At 44.4% G+C, this 19,476-nt stretch overlaps 2 protein-coding genes across 6 annotated transcripts in view; one reads left to right on the top strand and one right to left on the bottom strand.

Moving 5' to 3' along the window:
* Positions 1-4,970, bottom strand: part of PCYT1B (phosphate cytidylyltransferase 1B, choline) — a 160,968-nt gene extending 155,998 nt beyond the window's left edge. The window contains exons 1-3 of the mRNA XM_058185947.1: positions 4,673-4,970; positions 3,057-3,166; positions 2,242-2,355 (exon numbers count right to left, since the gene is read on the bottom strand). Of these exons, the coding sequence (XP_058041930.1) occupies positions 2,242-2,352 (111 nt within the window). The 5' untranslated portion in view covers positions 2,353-2,355; positions 3,057-3,166; positions 4,673-4,970. The remainder of the gene's footprint in view (positions 1-2,241; positions 2,356-3,056; positions 3,167-4,672) is intronic.
* A 98-nt stretch (positions 4,971-5,068) lies between these two features.
* The window catches only part of POLA1 (DNA polymerase alpha 1, catalytic subunit), a 606,439-nt gene continuing 592,031 nt past the window's right edge, over positions 5,069-19,476 (top strand). For all 5 annotated transcript variants that reach the window (XM_058186076.1, XM_058186077.1, XM_058186080.1 and 2 more), the window contains exon 1: positions 5,069-5,199. In XM_058186076.1, the coding sequence (XP_058042059.1) occupies positions 5,157-5,199 (43 nt within the window). In that variant the 5' untranslated portion in view covers positions 5,069-5,156. The remainder of the gene's footprint in view (positions 5,200-19,476) is intronic.

Consider the following 19,476-nt stretch of genomic DNA (forward strand, 5'->3'; position numbering starts at 1 on the left):
AGCCGTGAATCCACTGGCTGAAGGCCAGCTCGTTGATCTGAAGTGGGAAAGGAGACAGAACAGGTGCCATGCCTTCAAATACTTTTAGATCCTTTTTGTACGAGATGTAGTGGAAACTTGCATTAGGATAATCTCAATATGTATGTACATCACACATGCACAATACAGTAAGACTTTTTAGTGTTCAAATATGTGTTATATAATAGCTTATATATCTAATATATAATTGGCTCAATAATTTGGTATGATAAAGTTGTATTTACATCAAAAAAATGATAGAACCACTTACTTTTTGATGTCATAGATAGGCATTTAATGTAGTATCTTCAGTCTTGCATTTCTGCTGGCCTACCATGGCTGCCAATGTACTTTAAATCAGGGGTCCCCAACCTTTTGGACCTCAGGGACCACCAAATTCATAATTTTAAATTCCGTGGACCACTAATATGATGTGCCTAATGACCGGCTGGGTAGGTGTGGCTAGGTGGTCATGGGACTAAGTGGGCATGGCCAACTCAATATCATTCACGTTAAGGGGCACCTCGCCGGCCTCTACTCGCTCCTCCCCTCCCAGCCACTCCTCGCCTCCCCGCCCGGGCTCCTTAGGGCCCCAATAGGAAGCAGTTGTTGGAGCTAAGCAGCCACCACAAAAAAGAGTTGGCCAAACAGCTGGCCAATTCAAATTGGATCTGACCGAGAAGAGTCTCACAGAAGCACCTCAATGAGGACTAGGAGCATAGGCTTTCCAAGCAGAGGGAAGACCTGCGGGAGTGCAAGGCCAGGTACTGGCGCCTGGAGGCTCAGCAGACTGAGATGGCCAGCCAGTTCCAGACCATGAGGCAGTCCCACTGGAACAAGGCCCTCTGGGTCTTCGCCACCAGCGGCACTTCCCTCCAGCCTTCGCCCAAAGCCCCACACCAGGAGGCTGAAGCAGACCCCAAGTCAGAATTTCTGCCCCCCTCTGACCCACACAAAAAAGACCCCAAAGGGGGAGACTCTCTGCAGCAACACAAACATTCATTGCACGTATTCGTCCCAGGTGCCGTAGTTTGAGAACTTCCGATTTAGTGCAATATAAAAAATGCAAATAATTTTTCTGTGGACCACCAAAATTTTCTCGAGGACCACCAGTTGGTGACTGCTGCTTTAAATCCCTTTGCATGCACACTTCTAATTTACAAATTGAACAAATATAATTCTTTTTCTACTTTGTAGAAATGAACAAAGGCTTTGCCAAGTTGTACATTATGACTGTCTCAATGTTTAAAGATCATGTAAACATAACTTGCTGGAGATAAAGACTATTTGCAATAGGATGACTAAATTGCTGATTGGTTTTCTTTTTCAGGTCTATATCCTATTTTATGGCTTGCTAAGTTATGAAAATATCCACTCAGATTTCACTGGAGCTGTGCATCAGAAAGTCTAACATACTTATTTGAAATTTTAGTCTAGGAAATAATTAGATTTGCACGTATTTAAGATCAGACACTAGGATAAAAGGCTTACCGTATATACTCGAGTATAAGCCGAGTTTTTCAGCACGTTTTTTGTGCTGAAAAACGTCCCCTCGGCTTATACTCGAGTATATATCTTTTCGAGTTTTTTTTCTTCGTTTTTTCACATTATACCGGCCGGGCGCAAACTTGGCGGGCTTTGCTTTAGCGGGAAGCCCTGCGGTGCAGTGAGAGGCGGGCGGGGAGCCGCCAGCCTTCTCGGCCGAGGAGGAGGGTTTGGTGCCTCATTTCCCACCTGTCCCCAGTTTACCCCAGTTTTTGGGGTAAAATTGGGGACCTCGGCTTATACTCGGATCGGCTTATATTCGAGTATATACGGTAATTTTAAAGAAAGCCAATTTGATAGTGGTTAAGGCACCAGGCTAGAAGGTATGAGACTGTGAACTCAACTTCAACCTTAGCCATCATGAAAGCCAGTTGGGTAGCCTTGGGCTAATAACTCTCTCTCAGCTCACCTCACCTCACAGAGTTGTGATGGGGAAAATAGAAGGAGGAAGGTATATTGAATGTTTGCTGCCTTGAGTTATTTGTGAAAATAATAAAAGTGGGATAAAAATAAATTCACTGAAGCAATGACAACGATTTTTTTGTAGCACAAAGCATTATATTTCAATGCAAGTGTATTAAAATGTAATTCTATACAGTTTTTTTAGAACATAATCCTGGTAATTAAAAAAAATAAAATGTGATTATAATAGGATGTAAAGACTACAGTAGTACATACGTGTGAAGTTGAATACTTCTTAAACACACATTTTTGGATTAAGAATCCCAGTATCTTTGGTGAGATGTTTGAACAAGTTTGATAAGCCATGTATAGGGCAAGTCTATCCATAATCTAAATATATATAAAGACAAAATACCAAAATACCACTCGCACATCATCACAAAATCTCCAGAATCATAAAGCCTACAAACTTGAAATTTGCCACATATGTTCCTCTTGTTCTAGGTGATAAGAAAGAATTTTTCAAAATGACCATCAGAGCATTAGTATTCCCTGTATTATTATTAACATGCTCTGATGCTAAGGAGTTCTACCAGTGGTGAAATCTGAACTGGTTTATTACCGGTTTGCTGCACACGCATGTGCACCACACACCAAATGCGCAGTGCACAGCAAAAGGAGGCATACAGTAAGTAGAACAGTGCATGGGGGGGGGGCTGATCAGCTGTGGTGCATGATCTTTTTTTTTACTTTTAAAAGCATTTTTTTTACTTTTAAAAGCATTTTTTTTACAATCTATTTGGCCGAATAGGTTGTAAAAAATGCTTTTAAAAGTAAAAAAAAAAGGCTCTGATGTTAGCACAGCTCAGCTGGGATCGTCAGAGCCTTTTTTTTAACCTTTTAAAAGCATTTTTTACAACCTATTTGGCCAAAGAGGTTGTAAAAATGCTTTTAAAAGTAAAAAAAAAGGCTCACACGATTGTGTGGCTCAGCTGGGCAGGGATTTTTGCTACTGGTTCTCTGAACCACCACCCGCCATCGCTATTGGATTGGCCGATCTGTCCAAACCTGAGTTCTACTCCCCCTCCTACCTGAAAAGAAATTTGTTCCAAATGCAAAACACAAGCAGAGGAGTTGTTTCAGCTTTACTTTCACAGCAGCAAGCAGGGGACAGGATAGCAGAGGCTTCTGTGGGGCAAACCTGAGGGAGAGAAAGGTGATAGGATAGGTTTCTATGGGACAAGGCTGAGGGAGAGAATGGGAGAAGAGAGGCCGATGTTAATTACTGATTAATTTTCAAGCTGTAAATGTTGATTTATCATCACTTCATGATCATATAGTTTCGTAGCGGAGCACTGGTATTCAGCTAGTGGAATATAAAACAGCTCATTCCTGGTAATGAACAAGCTAGCTCGATTCCTACCAAACACTGAACCACAAGCCATCCATCCACATATACGTCTAGAACAGGGGTAGTCAACCTTTTTATAGCTACCGCCCACTTTTGTATCTCTGTTAGTAGTAAAATTTTCTAACCACCCACCGGTTCCACAGTAATGCGCCGTGTATCGTCATCTGCGCCTCTTGCGCATCGTGGATTGGGTTTGTGGGGGGGCGCCGGCTACCAGCTCTGCTTGTCTGTTATAGCTGTGTGGTGTGGGGGGAGATGCACGAGCTATTCTGGGACGAGGCTCTTTTGTTTGCGGTTGCAATATAGCGCCATTTAGTTTCACTTATGAAACTAAATTTACTTATGAACTAATTCACTTATGAATAAACTTACACGCGGGCGATACAAATAGTATATTTTCAGAAATTTAAATTGTCACGGGGAATTTTATGAAAACGTAATGAAAATGTTTTTAAATAATGCTATGAATTTTTTTTTTAAAAAGTCAATTAAATTAAAAAAAGAAAAGTGCTTCAGTATCGGACAAAACCTCTATCGCCCACCATGAAAGCTGGAACGCCCACTAGTGGGTGGTAGGGACCAGGTTGACTACCACTGGTCTAGAATATTGTGCTAAGTCCAGCTAGTGTCAGTTGTTTGTCTTAATGTATTATGTAAATTCAGAAAAGTAATCTAGTTGAACAAACTATTGTTAGTTATGTTGTGCCAATATACATGTTTACATTGAAATGAAACATGAATGGCAGTGTACAGATCGTTCATAAGTTTAAGGGCTGATTAGAAAGCCAAATGGTTCCATAGTGTCAGTTTAGTTTGTATAATTAAATAGTGATCTGATTTGTGTGTGTCAATTCTTTACCTTAATGTCTCATTATAAAAGTGAAGCTAATTCAATAACAGAACTGAAATAATAAATAATAGCAAATATATACAATAACCATATAGCAGAGACTGATGGGGTGTGTATTAAACACTGTGATTTATTTTATACATCTGTACTAAATTCTTTGGAATAGCTTACAGTATATAAAAAACACTGTAAATTAAATACAAACTAATGTAAAGGTCAAATTTTTACAAATGACAGCAGTGAAAAATTGTAAATTTAAATTTCACATGCACATTTCAAATGATTAAAAGAGTGAAAGATCAGAGATGTATAAGAATAGGTAATAAATGTTTTACTAATTTCGCCCCTTCCTTTTATCATTAAGAGACGGGAATTTAGCCCGCGAGTGGGGTGGGTGGTAGACATTTTAAAAGAGCAGACCGAAAGTATTAAGGACACAATTTTACCATTTGCAGTATTGCTTCTGAATAACATATTTAAATTCAGAGCCCATGCCAGAAAACGAACAATTCGTATTTGTCAATTTCATTGCTTCTGCCCTCTTTTAAATAAACTCTTCTTCTATTGGTTTTTGGCAAGTCAGAAGCTTCATTCCTTTATTCCTCCTCCTCGGCTATCCGTGTTATTTTTCCAAGACATCAGAAATATAGGAAACTATACAGAAAACAACGGTAGTTTTCCGTAATGTTCGTGCGCCCGATTTCCTTTCTCCAGAAACAGACGGCTCGCCTCCACTCTTCCTGTTCCCACCCTGAAGCGGAATAGGAAAGGCGGATATCATCATCTGGCTTCTAATTGGCTGTTCAGACCGCAGGGGCCCTTGGGTTTCTTTTCTCGCGCCACTTTCAGGCGCTTTGGCGCGAGAGCGTGAAGTTGAGATCTGATTTGTGAGGGAGCTGCGAACCTCGCTTTTACGCCCCCCCCCAAGTTATGGAGCTGAGCGACCGTCTACATAACGAAGATTGCCATGGAGGTTAGCATGCCTTGGGATGTGGGATGAGGGGGTGGCGGAGGAAAGTCTCAAATCGGAGGACTGCTAGCAAAGGACAGAGAGATAGTAGAAGTGAATGGAAGATTTAGGCGGTAGTGGTGGGCATAAACTGAATCTCCGAAAGGAAGAAAGCAGTGCAACAGCAGCAGCTGTATCTGGAAAATAAATATTTTGACTCTGAATTCAGGATAAATAAAGTGTCTGTGGTTCAAGCCTTATTGCTTATTGGAAGCATAAATAGTTTTACTGTTTCAGTTCTAATCTCATTTCAGTGCTACTGAAGAATACGCTGCACTGGTTTCATGGAGGTTTGCTTCTCAGAAAGAGTTCTATTGAAATCTTTTTTAAAAAATAGGATTTTTTTTAGGAATTTAGGAATTTCTGTGACGTAAACCCAATTTCTAAAATTTCTCAAACCTTTTCAGTGATACTCCATGAATGTTTATCTGGGACTACAATAATTCTTACTGATGGTGGTGGTGCTTACTTTCAAGATAAAGCTTCTGAGAGCTCTGTCTTTGGAATTACATAACATATCTGTGAAGTTTTAATGACAATAATAAGTAGTTTTTCATTTTCCATTATTTCTTCTGACATGTTTTTTTTTCAGCTCTAGCCTGTTATCTTGGTATTTGTCTTCTATCCAAATATTAACTACTACTGAATCTATGCTTTTTAAGGTTGACTAAGCGCTGTCATCTAGCTAGATACTTATTGTCAAGTGATTGTGCAAAGATGTGCAGTCTTTATTTCTACTTTTCTTCTAGTGACTTTTTTGCTGATTTTCTAACTGAAGATTCAAATTTGTCATTTTTATATGAATGATAGACTCTTAGGCTTTTCAGATGCATTAAAACTATATTGCTGCAGTTGTAGTTGTAGTATAAGGCTGAAATAACAAAAGTTTTCAAGACATAAGCTTTTGAGATGAAACTAGGTATTGACAAGGTAGTAGGTGAATCTATAAGTAGATGATTATTGGTACAGCTGGATCAATCATCCTCATAGGGCTATTGTTGAAGAAATATAAGAACATTGCAGCTAGTTTCTTTTAATCTTCAAGCCTGCAAGATTTCTCCCTTCTTCATTTAAAGAATTTGTATTGAAAACATTTTAATTTAGAAAGAAGAAAGAAAAACAGATAACTGATTGAGATTTTTATGAACTTGAGGAACTATGGCAAAAATGAGATAACAGTATTCCTGAAATAATACAGCAGAAATGGATTTGAGATAATCTAATTTCTGTTTGATGTAAGGTGCTTTATAGCATCCTTAACAGATAGATGTCCTGTCTCTGCTTACATCTTCTAATGAAAGATAGACCACCAACTTGGTCTACCATGGATAAGAGGGCTATCCGATTGGCACGGTCTATGGGAGGGGCAGATATGGTGGAAGGAGGGGACCATATCATGTTCGGGGAGCGCGCCAATTTTTTTTGCAAGTGATTGTGTGCTCCGGTCCTGCTACCTTTTCCCGTTCCCCGAGTGGTGAGATTCCTCAGGGCCGCAACCTTCGGCTGATGTTATGCAATGCCAGGTCCGTCATTAATAAGGCCCCCCTCATTTCAGATCTGATTCAAGAGGGGGGTGCGGACCTGATGGGCATTACGGAGACCTGGTTGGGCAGAGAAGGAGGGGTGCCCCTCGTTGAAATGTGTCCACCGGGTTTCCATGCATTTCATCAGCCGAGGGTCCAAGGCAGGGGTGGGGGGGTTGCGGTTATCATTAATGAGAGTTTGGAGCCGAGGGAGGTCACTGTCCCGCAGACAGCCGGCTGTGAGTCTCTCTTTGTGCGGTGGGGCCGAGGGGTACAGGTGGGCTTACTGATCACATACCTGGTTCCCTGCCACGTGACAGCAGCCCTGCCTGAACTGCTCGATGTGATAGCCGAGTCGGCAGTTGATACCCCCAGGCTTATGGTCATGGGGGATTTCAATCTGCCGTCGGTAGGCGAGACATCGTCGACAGCTTGGGAGTTCATGGCCTCCATGGCAGCCTTGGACCTCACCCAGTTAGTAAATGGGCCCAAACACACTGGGGGACACACGCTGGACTTGATTTTTGTCTCGAGACAGTGGCTGAATGACCTGGAAGTGGGGGATTTAGTCATCACTCCCCTGCCATGGACAGATCATTCTCTCCTTCGCCTGGATTTTCAAACCGCAAACCCTCACCGCAGGGAGACGGAGCCAGTTCGGTGGTTCCGTCCCAGGCGCCTGATGGACCAGAGTAGGTTTCTGACGGAGCTTGGGCCGATTCCTGAGGATCTAGCCCACAGCTTGGCCGAAGAACTCATTGTCGCCTGGGAAAGGGCGGCGGTGGCCCTTTGCGGCCTCTGACCCGGCACTACTCTCAACCGGCTCCTTGGTTCACTGAGGAGCTGAGAGAGATAAAGCGCCGGAAAAGACGCCTAGAGAGCGCTTGGAGAGCCAGCTGTTCCGAATCTGACCGAACACTAGTGCGGTCACATATTCAGGCCTATCTAGTGGCAATAGGGACGGCAAAGCAAGAATACTTTTCCGCCCTTATAGCATCGGCAGATAACCGCCCAGCCGCCTTGTTTAGGGTGACTCACTCCCTTCTTTTTCAGGGGGCTCGGGAGGACCCCTTACAGGGACGTGCTGAGGAATTTGGAAGGTATCTGCACGATAAAATCGCTCAGATCCGGGACGGGCTGGATGCCGATTGGGTGGATCCACGCAGGATGACACAGGCACGTCTTGAGAACATTGTTTGGGCTGAGTTCGACTCTGTGACTCCCGAAGACATGGACAGGATACTGGGGAGGTTGAATGCCACCACATGTTTATTGGACCCATGTCCCTCCTGGCTGGTACTGGCCACTCAGGAGGTTACATGAGGCTGGCTCCAGGGAATTATCAGTGCTTCTTTGACAGAGGGAGTCTTCCCAGCCGCCTTGAAAGAGGCAGTGGTGAGGCCCCTCCTTAAGAAACCTTCCCTGGACCCGGCTATTTTGGCTAATTATCATCCCGTCTCCAACCTCTGCTTTTTAGCAAAGGTTGTTGAGAGTGTGGTGGCATGGCAGCTTCCTCGGTACCTGGATGACACTGTTCATCTAGACCCGTGCCAGTCCGGCTTCAGGCCTGGGTACAGCATGGAGACGGCTTTGGTCGCGTTGGTTGATGATCTCTGGAGGGCACGGGACAGAGGTTGTTCCTCTGTTCTTGTCCTGTTGGATCTGTCAGCGGCGTTTGATATCATTGACCATGGTATCTTGCTGCAACGGTTGGGGGGTTTGGGAGTGGGAGGCACCGTTTTACGGTGGTTCTCCTCCTACCTCTCCGACCGTTTGCAGACGGTGTTGACAGGGGGGCAGAGGTCGACCGCTAGGCAACTCACTTGTGGGGTGCCGCAGGGGTCGATTCTCTTGCCTCTCCTGTTCAACATCTATATGAAACTGCTGGGGGAGATCATCAGTGGCTTTGGGGTGAGATACCAACTGTATGCTGACGATACTCAGCTGTACATTTCCACCCCGAACCACCCCAACGAAGCCGTCAATGTGATGACTCAGTGTCTTGAGGCCGTTCGGGTCTGGATGGGGACGAACAGACTCCGACTCAACCCATCCAAGACGGAGTGGCTGTGGATACCAGTGTCCCAGCACAGTCAACTAACCCCATTGTTGACTGTGGGGGGGGGCGAATCGTTAGCCCCCAGGGAATCGGTGCGCAATTTAGGTGTTCTCCTGGATGCACGGCTATCTTTAGAAGACCATCTGACGGCCATCGCCAGGGGAGCTTTTCATCAGATTCGCCTGATTCGCCAATTGCGCCCTTTCCTGGATCGAGACTCGTTATGCACAGTCACTCACACCCTTGTTACTTCCCATCTGGATTACTGCAGTTTTCTCTACATGGGGCTCCCCTTGAAGAGCACCCGGAGGCTCCAACTGGTACAGAATGCGGCCGTGCGGGGGATTGAGGGAGCACCTCATAGCTCCCATGTAACACCTGCGCAGGCTGCACTGGTTGCCGGCGGTCTTCCGGGTGCGCTTCAAGGTGCTGGTTATCACCTTTAAAGCGCTCCATGACATGGGACTGGGATACTTACGGGACTGCCTGCTGCCGCCAGTTACCTCCCATCGTCCGATGCGTCCAGTCCGCTCTCACAGGGAGGGCCTTCTTAGGGTGCCGTCGGCCAACCAATGTCGGCTGGCGGCCCCCAGAGGAAGAGCGTTCTCTGCGGGGGCTCCGGCCTTGTGGAACGATTTGCCGATGGGACTCCGTCTTCTCCCTGATCTTCGGACCTTTAAGCGCGAGCTCAAGACATTCTTTTTTCACCAAGTGGGGCTGGCCTGATTGATTTTAATATTGTGGGTTTTTAGTGGGCTTTTAAATAGGGGTTTTATTCTATTTTTGTAATTTTCTTAATTAATATTTTTAACCTATAGCGATCGAATTAGATTTTTAAACTGGATATTGTATTTTAAACTTTTGGATTATTGGTGTTTTATCTGCTGTGCACCGCCCTGAGTCTTCGGAGAAGGGCGGTATAAAAATTTGAAAAATAAATAAACTTTATAAGCTTTCTACTCTACTGCTAAACAGCTCTCGCTGTTCATATCCTCTTATTTAGCAGAAATTTTGTTCCTTGCATCTCATATCTATTGATTCTAGTTCTGGTTTCTAGAGCAACAGAGAACAACTTTGCTGTGTTTTAAAGGCAATTTTCCTAATATTTGAATGCTATTACCATTCTTCCAAATCCAGTACATCTAGCTTTTTCACTGTTTTTCAGAGGATTTGGTAACAGCTTGTGTATTGTCCTTGTTCTTCCATAGATGTGCTCTAGTTGAACAATGATAAACCATGTGTAGAACTAGATGCTGTACTCCAAGTGTGACTGAAGCTGATCATAGTTGTCATAAGAAGTTGCAAGATTGTGTTACGAAATTGCAAGATTGAATATATAGCTGTAGAGCATTGCAGTGTCATATTCAATTTAATTTAGAAACCGACATTGTTTTCACATGTACTCCTACCACATCAATGTCCCTATTTTATATTATTTTCTTTTGCACTTAAATGCAAAATGACTTTGTCTCATTAACAGAATTTATAAGCATTCTATCTACCCCTTATGTGTATCACTAAGAAAACATCAAACAGCATCTGGAAGTGTTATGTCTGACAAAGTCCTCGGGGCTACGACGCGCCAGAGCCTTAACAACAGCCAGGCGGTCCCTGATTGGCTAAATCAGGAGGAAAAAGCGGGAGTTTGGAAGTCCTGTCATTGGTTAAGCTTCTGAGGCAGCTCGTATATAAGGGCTGTCACTGCAGGGTTTCTTAGCTTGCTGTTATACACGTTATCTCATTGTTATCCACAGTTGAGTTAAATAAAGGTTGTGTTCGTTACAACCTCTGTGTGGACTCATTTTTACCCACTAGTCACCGATTTAATATTGGCGACGAGGTTGTGGAGAGTCCGCACAGCGCAGCAACCAGTTCGTTTTTTTTTTTTTTTTTTGGTTCTGTGGCTCAACTCGTTCCCTCATGATGGCGAATGCCCACACGTTCGTGCTGTTTGAGCCGGCATCCGAGATGTGGGATTCGTTCCTGGAGCGCTTCGAGTGTTTCTTGCAGGCCCAGGACTTTATTGATTTGCCTGCCTCTCGTAAGCGTGGATATTTCCTGAGCCTCTGCGGCCGTGAGGTTTTTGCGACGACCAGGGTCCTGGCCGCCCTGTTGCCGGTTTTTGAGATGCTGTGGGACGCCTTACTGACCAAGCTGCAAGGCCATTACTCCCCCACGCCTTCCCGTATAGCCCGGAGGCATGCGTTCTGGTGGCGTGTCCAGCGGCCGGGTCAACGATTATGTGGCACCCCTGTGCTCTGCTGCCCTGTATTGTGAGTTTCCTAAGCTGGACAACGTCCTTCTGGATCAGCTGGTGGCTGGAATTGCTGACCTGCGGCTGCAGCGTCGGCTGCTAGCCCGCTCAGATCTTACTCTGGCCACAGCCTTGGATGAGGTGCGGGCGGCCGAGATGGTGGAGAAGTCCGCGGCAGAGATTCAGAGATTCCGCCCGCCTGAGACTCAAGCCGTGCCTAGCCTGGTGGTTCACTACGAAGATGTGCACCCATCCGGTACACCATCTGACTCCTCGGATGAAGACGATGATGTGCGCCGCATCAAGTCCGTTCCTCGGCGTGGGATGCCTGCGGCCAAGTCTTCACCGCCGAGTTGTGTTGGCTGCGGGGGAAGCCATGGCAGGGCTGACTGCCATTTTAAAAATGCCGTTTGCCGCTGTTGTGGGAAACGAGGCCACCTGGTCCGGGTCTGCCGGGCGGTTTTGCCTATGGCTGATTCCCTTAGAGATCCTGCTCCCTGTCGGAAGTCTTCCGGACTGCCGGCCAGACGCAAGGGTGTGTGTTTTGCTGTTGGGCATGCCACCGTTGACCCTCTTGGTAATAAGATCCACCTTATGGTGAATCTGGAGGGCAAGCCGTACAGAATGGAGCTGGACACAGGCTCATCCAAAACCTTAATCGCCTGGTCCACTCTTAAGCGACGCTTGCTGACATTCTCCAAGTGTCGCCTGATACCATGCCCTGTCACCCTCAAAGACTATCAGGGGCAGGTTATTCCGGTCATGGGTGGCTGCACGGTCTTTGTTAATCATGGGGAGTTCTCTGGCAGTTTGCCTCTGATCGTGGTGAGGGGGAACCTGCCCACTCTACTGGGGTTGGACTGGTTCAGGGCTTTTGGCCTGAACGTCCTAGGGGTCCATTCCACTGTTACCGACAGCTACGAGGGCATCATCCGCTAGTTTGACGATGTTTTCAGCGGTCAGTAGGGTAAATATACGGGTACTCCATTATCGTTCAATTTGGATCCCCAAATAGCGCCGATTTGTCTAAAACCTAGGAGGGGTGCTACTCGCATTGAGGCTTAAGGTTGACGCGGAATTGGACAAACTCATTTCCCAGGGGGTCCTAGAGCCCATAGATCATTCCCCCTGCGAAACGCCAATAGTGATTTCCCTTAAATCCAATGGGTTGGTCAGGATTTGTGCCGACTATAAGAGGATGCTTATTAAGGCTCTGCAAGCCAATCCTTACCCCGTTCCTGTGGTGCAGCATCTGCTCCACACCTTGGGACGGGGCTCCCTTTTTGCGAAGCTTGACTTCGCTCAAGCATACCAGCAATTGCCGGTAGACGAGTCCACCGCCCTGGCCCAGACAATTGTGACGCACCGGGGGGCTTTCAAATGTAACCGCCTACAATTTGGCGTTAGCATTACCCCCGGGTTGTTCCAATGCCTGATGGAGCGATTGCTCCAGGGGTTGAGGGCGTCCTCCTGTACTTTGACGACGTCCTCATTTTGGCTGCTGGTCCGGAGGACCTGGCCGAGAAGTTGAGGGCTATCTTATCTCGTTTCAGAGGGGCGGGACTTAGATTAAAAAGGGAGAAGTGCCAGATTGGAGTCCGTCAGGTGGAATTTCTGGGATTCCTTCTGGACTCTCAAGGAATCCACCCTGCCCCTTCCAAGGTTGAGGCTATCTTACAGGCCCCCGCCTCTTCTAATAAAATGGAGCTTCAGGCACTTCCTGGTTGGCTCCGTTGGCAATGGAGGTGATCTTTCTGGTCACCAACCTCTGGATCATGTTGGACTGCTAAGACAGCGACAATCAGCTGTCCAGCAGTTCGGAAATCCCCCTCTTCGGGAGAAGAAGCGGTGGTGAGCAAAAAGAAGCAGAGGTAGAGCTTCCCTAGAGCTCCTGGAAGATACCAGGGGGCTCGAAGGGTTAAGCCCCCTCAGAACTTCAAAGTGCTCCAGATCTGAGGTTTTTTTCCTGCTCCGGCAGACCTAATTGCCGCGACCAACTTCCGGGACCAATTTTAACTTAAAGAAGATAATACCGGACTGAACAGAAACAGGAGAGCTCTAATTATAAAAGCAAGTAATCAATCAATTCCCTGTTATTTTTTTTTTTTTAAGTTTTGGATTTGACTTCAAAGTGAAAATGGCGATCGTTCTTTAATGAGCTACGCAGTTGAAAACGAAAGTGTTACAATTCTCTGTCTGCTGTTTATTGCTGAAGGCCAGCTGGAAATTTTTTTAAACACTGTAATAAGAAGGGAGAAGAGATCGAGATACTGAGACTGATTTAAAAAAAAAAAGAAGGCTTAAAAGGTTTATACGTAATATTAGCCGGGACCAATTTTAACTTAAAGAAGATAATACCGGACTGAACAGCAGTATTTTTGCCCCATAAGGCGTCCCTGGTGGAGCCCCTGCACCTACTACTAGAGGCCAATGCGCCTTGGAGGTGGGGTAGAGAAGCTGCTGCTTCATTTAAGGCTGTTAAAAGCCTCCTCACTTCCCGAGCGGTCCTCGTCCAATATGACCCTCTCCTTCCTGTCACTCTGACCTGCGATGCCTCCCCGTTTGGCATCGGAGCCGTCTTAAATCACGTGCTGCCTAGCGGGGCAGAGGCTCCAATTGCATATTATTCCTGGACACTTTCAGCGTCCGAACGGAATTATAGCCAGTTGGATAAAGAGGCCCTTGCAGCAGTGGCTGGAATCAAGAGATTCCACCACTATCTTTAAGGCCGTTTCTTTTCCTTAGTGACCGACCATAAGCCGCTTCTTGGCATTTTAGCAGGGGACAGGCCATCGCCCCAGATATTGTCCCCTAGGATGTCTCGCTGGACGGAATTCTAGTCCGCTTATAATTACAAAATGATTTATTACCCAGGTAAAGTGATTGGGCATGCAGATGCCCTAAGTCGCTGCCCGTTGCCTGCTCTGGTCTGTGACCCAACCCCTGCAGCTTCGGTCTTGCTAGTTGAGGAGTGGGAATCCCCAGTATCTGCTTCGGACATCGCACGCCACTCCACAAAGGACCGAACCCTGACCCAGGTTCGTGACTGGGTCCGGAGGGGTTGGCCTGTGGGCCCAGTGCCGGAGGAAATTCTTCCTTTCCGGCGCAGACAGCATGAGCTGTCTGCACTCAAGGGATGTCTTCTGTGTGGGAGTAGGGTAGTGATTCCGTCTAACCTGAAGGGGGTCATATTAAATACCCTACATGAGGCCCACCCTAGCATTGTCCGCATGAAGTTGCTGGCCAGGAGTTATGTGTGGTGGCCGGGGTGGACAGGGACATTGAACTGTGTGTCTCCGGTTGCCAGAGCTGTCAGCAGTCGAGGCCAGCTCCCCCGGCGGTGCCCATTAGGGAGTGGGAGATACCCCGCTCACCCTGGTCCCGAATCCATTTGGATTATGCAGGACCGTTCTTAGGTCAGTCATTCTTGGTGGTGGTTGACGCCTACTCCTAGTGGGTGGAGTTGGCAAGTATGTCCTCTACTACCGCTGAGGCCACCATCCGAGTTTTAGAATGGTTTGTCACCCACGGGTTGCCAGATCTCGTGGTGACGGACAACGGGCCTCAATTCTCGTCGGCACCATTCCAGATGTTTTTAGCCAAGCATGGCATTCGCCATGCACCCACGGCCCTGTTCCATCCGGCAGCGAACGGCCGGGTAGAACGGGCCGTCAGATCGGCAAAGGAGGCGCTGGCCCGTTTGGGGCCCACTAATTGGCATTGCTGAATTTGCCAGTATTTTTGCTTTTAAATAATTTTTAGTTCCATTTTCCAACATTATATTTATTTACAAACTATTATCCATCATTAATCATTAATTTTATTTATTACTGATTCAGGCCTGCCCAACTGCCACTTCTTTTCTTCACAACCTCCCTCTCTATTCTCTACTACTTTCCGATCCTTCATCTCCTTCACTTTACTACTTCTCCTCCTCCATTCCTCCCTTCTTCCACCCTATCTAACCTTCTTATTCCCCTCCTCCTTCTCAACTCTTTCCTACCTACTTCCTCCTTCTACCCCTCTCTCCTTTTCTTTCTCAAATGGCAGTCGGGCAGCCCTAATATCATTTTAAATTTTAATTTCATATCTTCAAACATTACTGTACATTAATAATCAATCCATGTATCATTTCCCCCCCTCCCCCCCGGACTTATTATGACCAACAATCACAAGCTACAGTATACAAAATATATATCACCTCCCACCCTCAAAAATTTAAAACTTTAAATCCCCTCACAATAAAAATAAAGAGATAGGAAAGAATAATAAAAAAGAAAAGAAGCAGTACCAACTTCACATATTACTTCTTAAAATCCATTTTTAAAATTAATCCATCTTCTCAAATTCAAATTTTTTCCAATTATTATTATTATTTTATTATTATTTATTCGATTTTTATACCGCCCTTCTCCCGAAGGACTCAGGGCGGTGTACAGCCAAAAGTAAAAACAGACAATACAATATACAATTAAAATACAAATTAAAAAACTTATTTTATAATTGGCCTAAAAAACTTTAAAATATATAAAACTAAAACCCCTTAAAATTAATAATAGAAAATTTAAAAATCAATAAAATTTAAGCCAGCCCCGCGCGAATGAAAAGATGTGTCTTCAGTTCGCGGCGGAAGGTCCGAAGGTCAGGTATTTGGCGTAAACCTGGGGGAAGCTCGTTCCAGAGTGTGGGAGCCCCCACAGAGAAGGACCTTCCCCTGGGGGCCGCCAGCCGACATTGCTTGGCGGACAGCACCCTGAGAAGTCCCTCTCTGTGAGAGCGTACGGGAATATTGTATATTCCTTCAAATTTCATAAGTCCATTTCTTAAATTACAGTCCATCTTCTCGAACTCAAATTTTCATCACATATATTTCTTCAATTGCCATAACGTTTAATGTCCGTTCTTCTTACAGTCCATTTTAAAAATTACTCCATCTCCTAAAATTCAATTTTCCCCCCCCGCTTGTATATTCCTTCAAATTTCATAAGTCCATTTCTTAAATTACAATCCAGCTTCTCAAACTCAAATTCTCACCACTTATATATTTCTTCAATTGTCATAACATTTAATGTCCGATCTTCCAATACTACTCCATCAATCAAATAACATTTCAAATAAAATCTCTCAAATACAATATTTCCAGCTTAACTTCATAACTTTTACTGTCTATAAACGTGTCAATTAAAACAAATAATCATTTAAACTACATCCACAATATAACAGTAAACAGTTAAAATCATTACATCCACAACATTATCTAAATTCATAAATTTTACTTTCCATCCTTCACAATTAAATAATATCATCCCATAGGTTTATACCATACAAATAACAAATAACAAAAATCCTATAATTTATATCCTAAACAAATCAATTCCAAAAATTAACTGTAATCATCATATTCACATCTTAAACATTCCTCCCCTCTCCTATTCTATTTTCCATCGTTTCCAAACCAGTTAACTTAGGATCTAACAACAAAGGATTCCCACTCTTTAAAACATTAATATAGAAATGTCTTGCTTTCATAACTGAATTAAGAAAATACTTTCTACCTCTAAAATTCACTGACAAACCCATTGGAACTTCCCATCTAAAATATATCTGATATTTCTTAAACTCATCCACTAAAAAAGCAAATTCTCTTCTCTTTCTTAACATTTTAGGAGGAATTTCCTTCATCATTTTTATATCTTGTCCCAATATTTGAAATTTATTTTTATAAAAGGCTTGCAAAATTTCATACCTAATCTTTTTAGTTGTAAAATAAATAACCACATCCCTCGGTACTCTATTTTGTCTTGCCCACCAAGAATTAACACAATAAATTCTTTCAATATTAATCTCAAAGTCTTCTGGCTCCACACCCTTTATCTGAGCAAAGGCTTGCGTAAAAATCTCTTTTAAATTTTCCTTCCTACTTTGCTTCAACCCCCTCACCCTTATAGCATATTCCATCAATCTATATTGTAATATTACTCTTTCTTCATCTGCCCTATCTACCTTTGCCTGTATATCTTCCATCTTATTATCTAAGTTCCAGTTGTTTTGATTCTTTTGAATTTCCTCTATTTTCCTTTGCAACTCTAAATTAGCTTTATTGATTTCTTCAAGATTATCTTCCATCTGAATACAAGAGCTTAATATTTGCGCAATTGCATCCTTTACCATTTTCATTTCCCTCTTCTGCTCTTCCACCACTTCCTTAAAATCCAACATCTCTTTCTCTATTTCATCAAATTTTTGATCTATTTCTGAAAAACGACTCTCCAAAAACTCCTGTAAAAAATTCCTTAATTCCTTTTTGATTTCTTCTTTTAATTTTTGAATCTGAACTGAAGAAATTTCAAAATTTTTAATGACTTTTGGTACTATTTGCTTAAAAGCCATTTTTTTAAAATGTAACCTAATAACGGACAAAAAAAGGTTAAAAAAGAAAAATTCAAAAAACTTTTCTTCTAAATCACTATAATCCCAAAGAAGAAGAAAAAATATAAATCATAAAATTCTCATTTCTTCCATTTAGTCAGTATCTTCCTATATATCTTCTAGTACACTAGCTGTTAATAAGCATTTCTTTAACTTTCGTTTCCAGTACGCACATTCCACAAAACGCCATTTGCTTTCTTCTCTCCTATCTTCGCAACAAATATATCCTCAGGGGCTTGCAGTCTTCTTACAAACAAATGCTAGAACTCCAGTTTCTGCTCTGTCCACGTTACAATCCATCATAAATCAATTTCTGCCGTGGAAACTGGACGCTGCGTTTTTTCCTGCAAGAAAGCAGGAGCCCCCCCAGTCTGGAGCTTTTCAGGCTATGGAAGGAGCGCTCCCCTCAAGCCTCCAGAAACTTTCTGGGGCTTTTTTGGGTGTCTCAACTCTCCCTCTTTGCCCGAGAGAAGAGACTTACAAGCTGTCGGACATAATTTACGATGTCCTGACAGCTCTACAGACTACAGGGTTAGCTGTCTAAACAAGACTGCTTTTTCAACGAAGCGGAGCCCGAGCGGAAGTCCCCGAATTTGCCAGTATTTAATGGCACAACATACCACTCCGTGCCCAGTTACCCATCTCACCGCGGCCGAGTTGTTAATGGGCTGGCGACTCCGGACAACCCTAGACCGATTACACCCACAATATGATACTGACCAGCCCCGTTCCAACGCCCAGGGCTTTTAATTCAGGGGACCTTGTATTCGCCCAGAACTTTGGATCGTCACCAAAATGGGTGCCAGGAGTCATCACGCAAATGATGGGTCCCTATTCTTACAGGGTCTGGCAGGCCGATGGGAGAGAGTGGCGCCGGCATGTGAACCAACTCAGGCGGAGGATACCGGGTACCGAGGAGCCACACCATAAACAGGACTACCCAACCGAACAGGGTCCAACCGCCAGGGCAATGACCCCGAGAGAAACCTATGACAACGCTGGGCCTTTAGCCGAGTCTAGCTTTCCGGACCAAGAGGCCGGGGAGGGACACCAACCCTCAAAACGTGGATTGATCTCGTCGGCACACTTACCTGGGATTCCAGGAGTTCCAGCGCTGTCTAGTCCTTCCCCAGGGGTGGAGTCATCATCTTTGGCGAGGCCCAATAAAGCCTCGCCCATTCCTATTCCGAGGGTGGAGTCGTCATCTTTGACAAGGCCAGATAAAGCCTCGCCCACTCCTGCTTCTTCGGCGTCCGCCCCTGTACTAAGAAGGTCTGGGCGGAGCCGACGTCACCCAGCTTACTTAGCCGATTTCGCATGTGCGATCCAGGAGGGGAAGGGTGTTATGTCTGACAAAGTCCTCGGGGCTACGATGTGCCAGAGCCTTAACAACAGCCAGCGGTCCCTGATTGGCTAAGATGCGCCTGCAGGAAAAAGCGGGAGTTTGGAAGTCCTGTCATTGGTTAAGCTTCTGAGGCAGCTCGTATATAAGGGCTGTCACCGCAGGGTTTCTTAGCTTGCTGTTATACACGTTATCTCGTTGTTATCCACAGTTGAGTTAAATAAAGGTTGTGTTCGTTACAACCTCTGTGTGGACTCATTTGTACCCATTAGTCACCAATTTAATAGGAAGAGTTCTGTGCTCCATTTGATTCCTTTTTTACATAAAAGTTGAGAATAATAGCCAAACTCCAAGCCTATTGTATAGAAATCTTCAGCTAGCCATAATGATGAAAATATATAAATATATAAATTATTGCATAATGATATCACAATGCAAACTTTTCATTTTTTTGGTTACAAGTTTGTATGTCATAGAATAGAATAGTGACATTATGACAAATATAATTTGTCCACCTAAGTATACCTATTGCCTATTACATTCTGCAAATGTTCCTTGGCTGCTCAAGGATTGCTTTAAGATGGCTAGAGCTCCTTGAAAAAGCTTGAGGGTGAGTGAAGACCCATTCTCTTGG

Source organism: Ahaetulla prasina, chromosome 5, assembly GCF_028640845.1.
Source record: "Ahaetulla prasina isolate Xishuangbanna chromosome 5, ASM2864084v1, whole genome shotgun sequence".
NCBI lineage: Eukaryota > Metazoa > Chordata > Lepidosauria > Squamata > Colubridae > Ahaetulla > Ahaetulla prasina.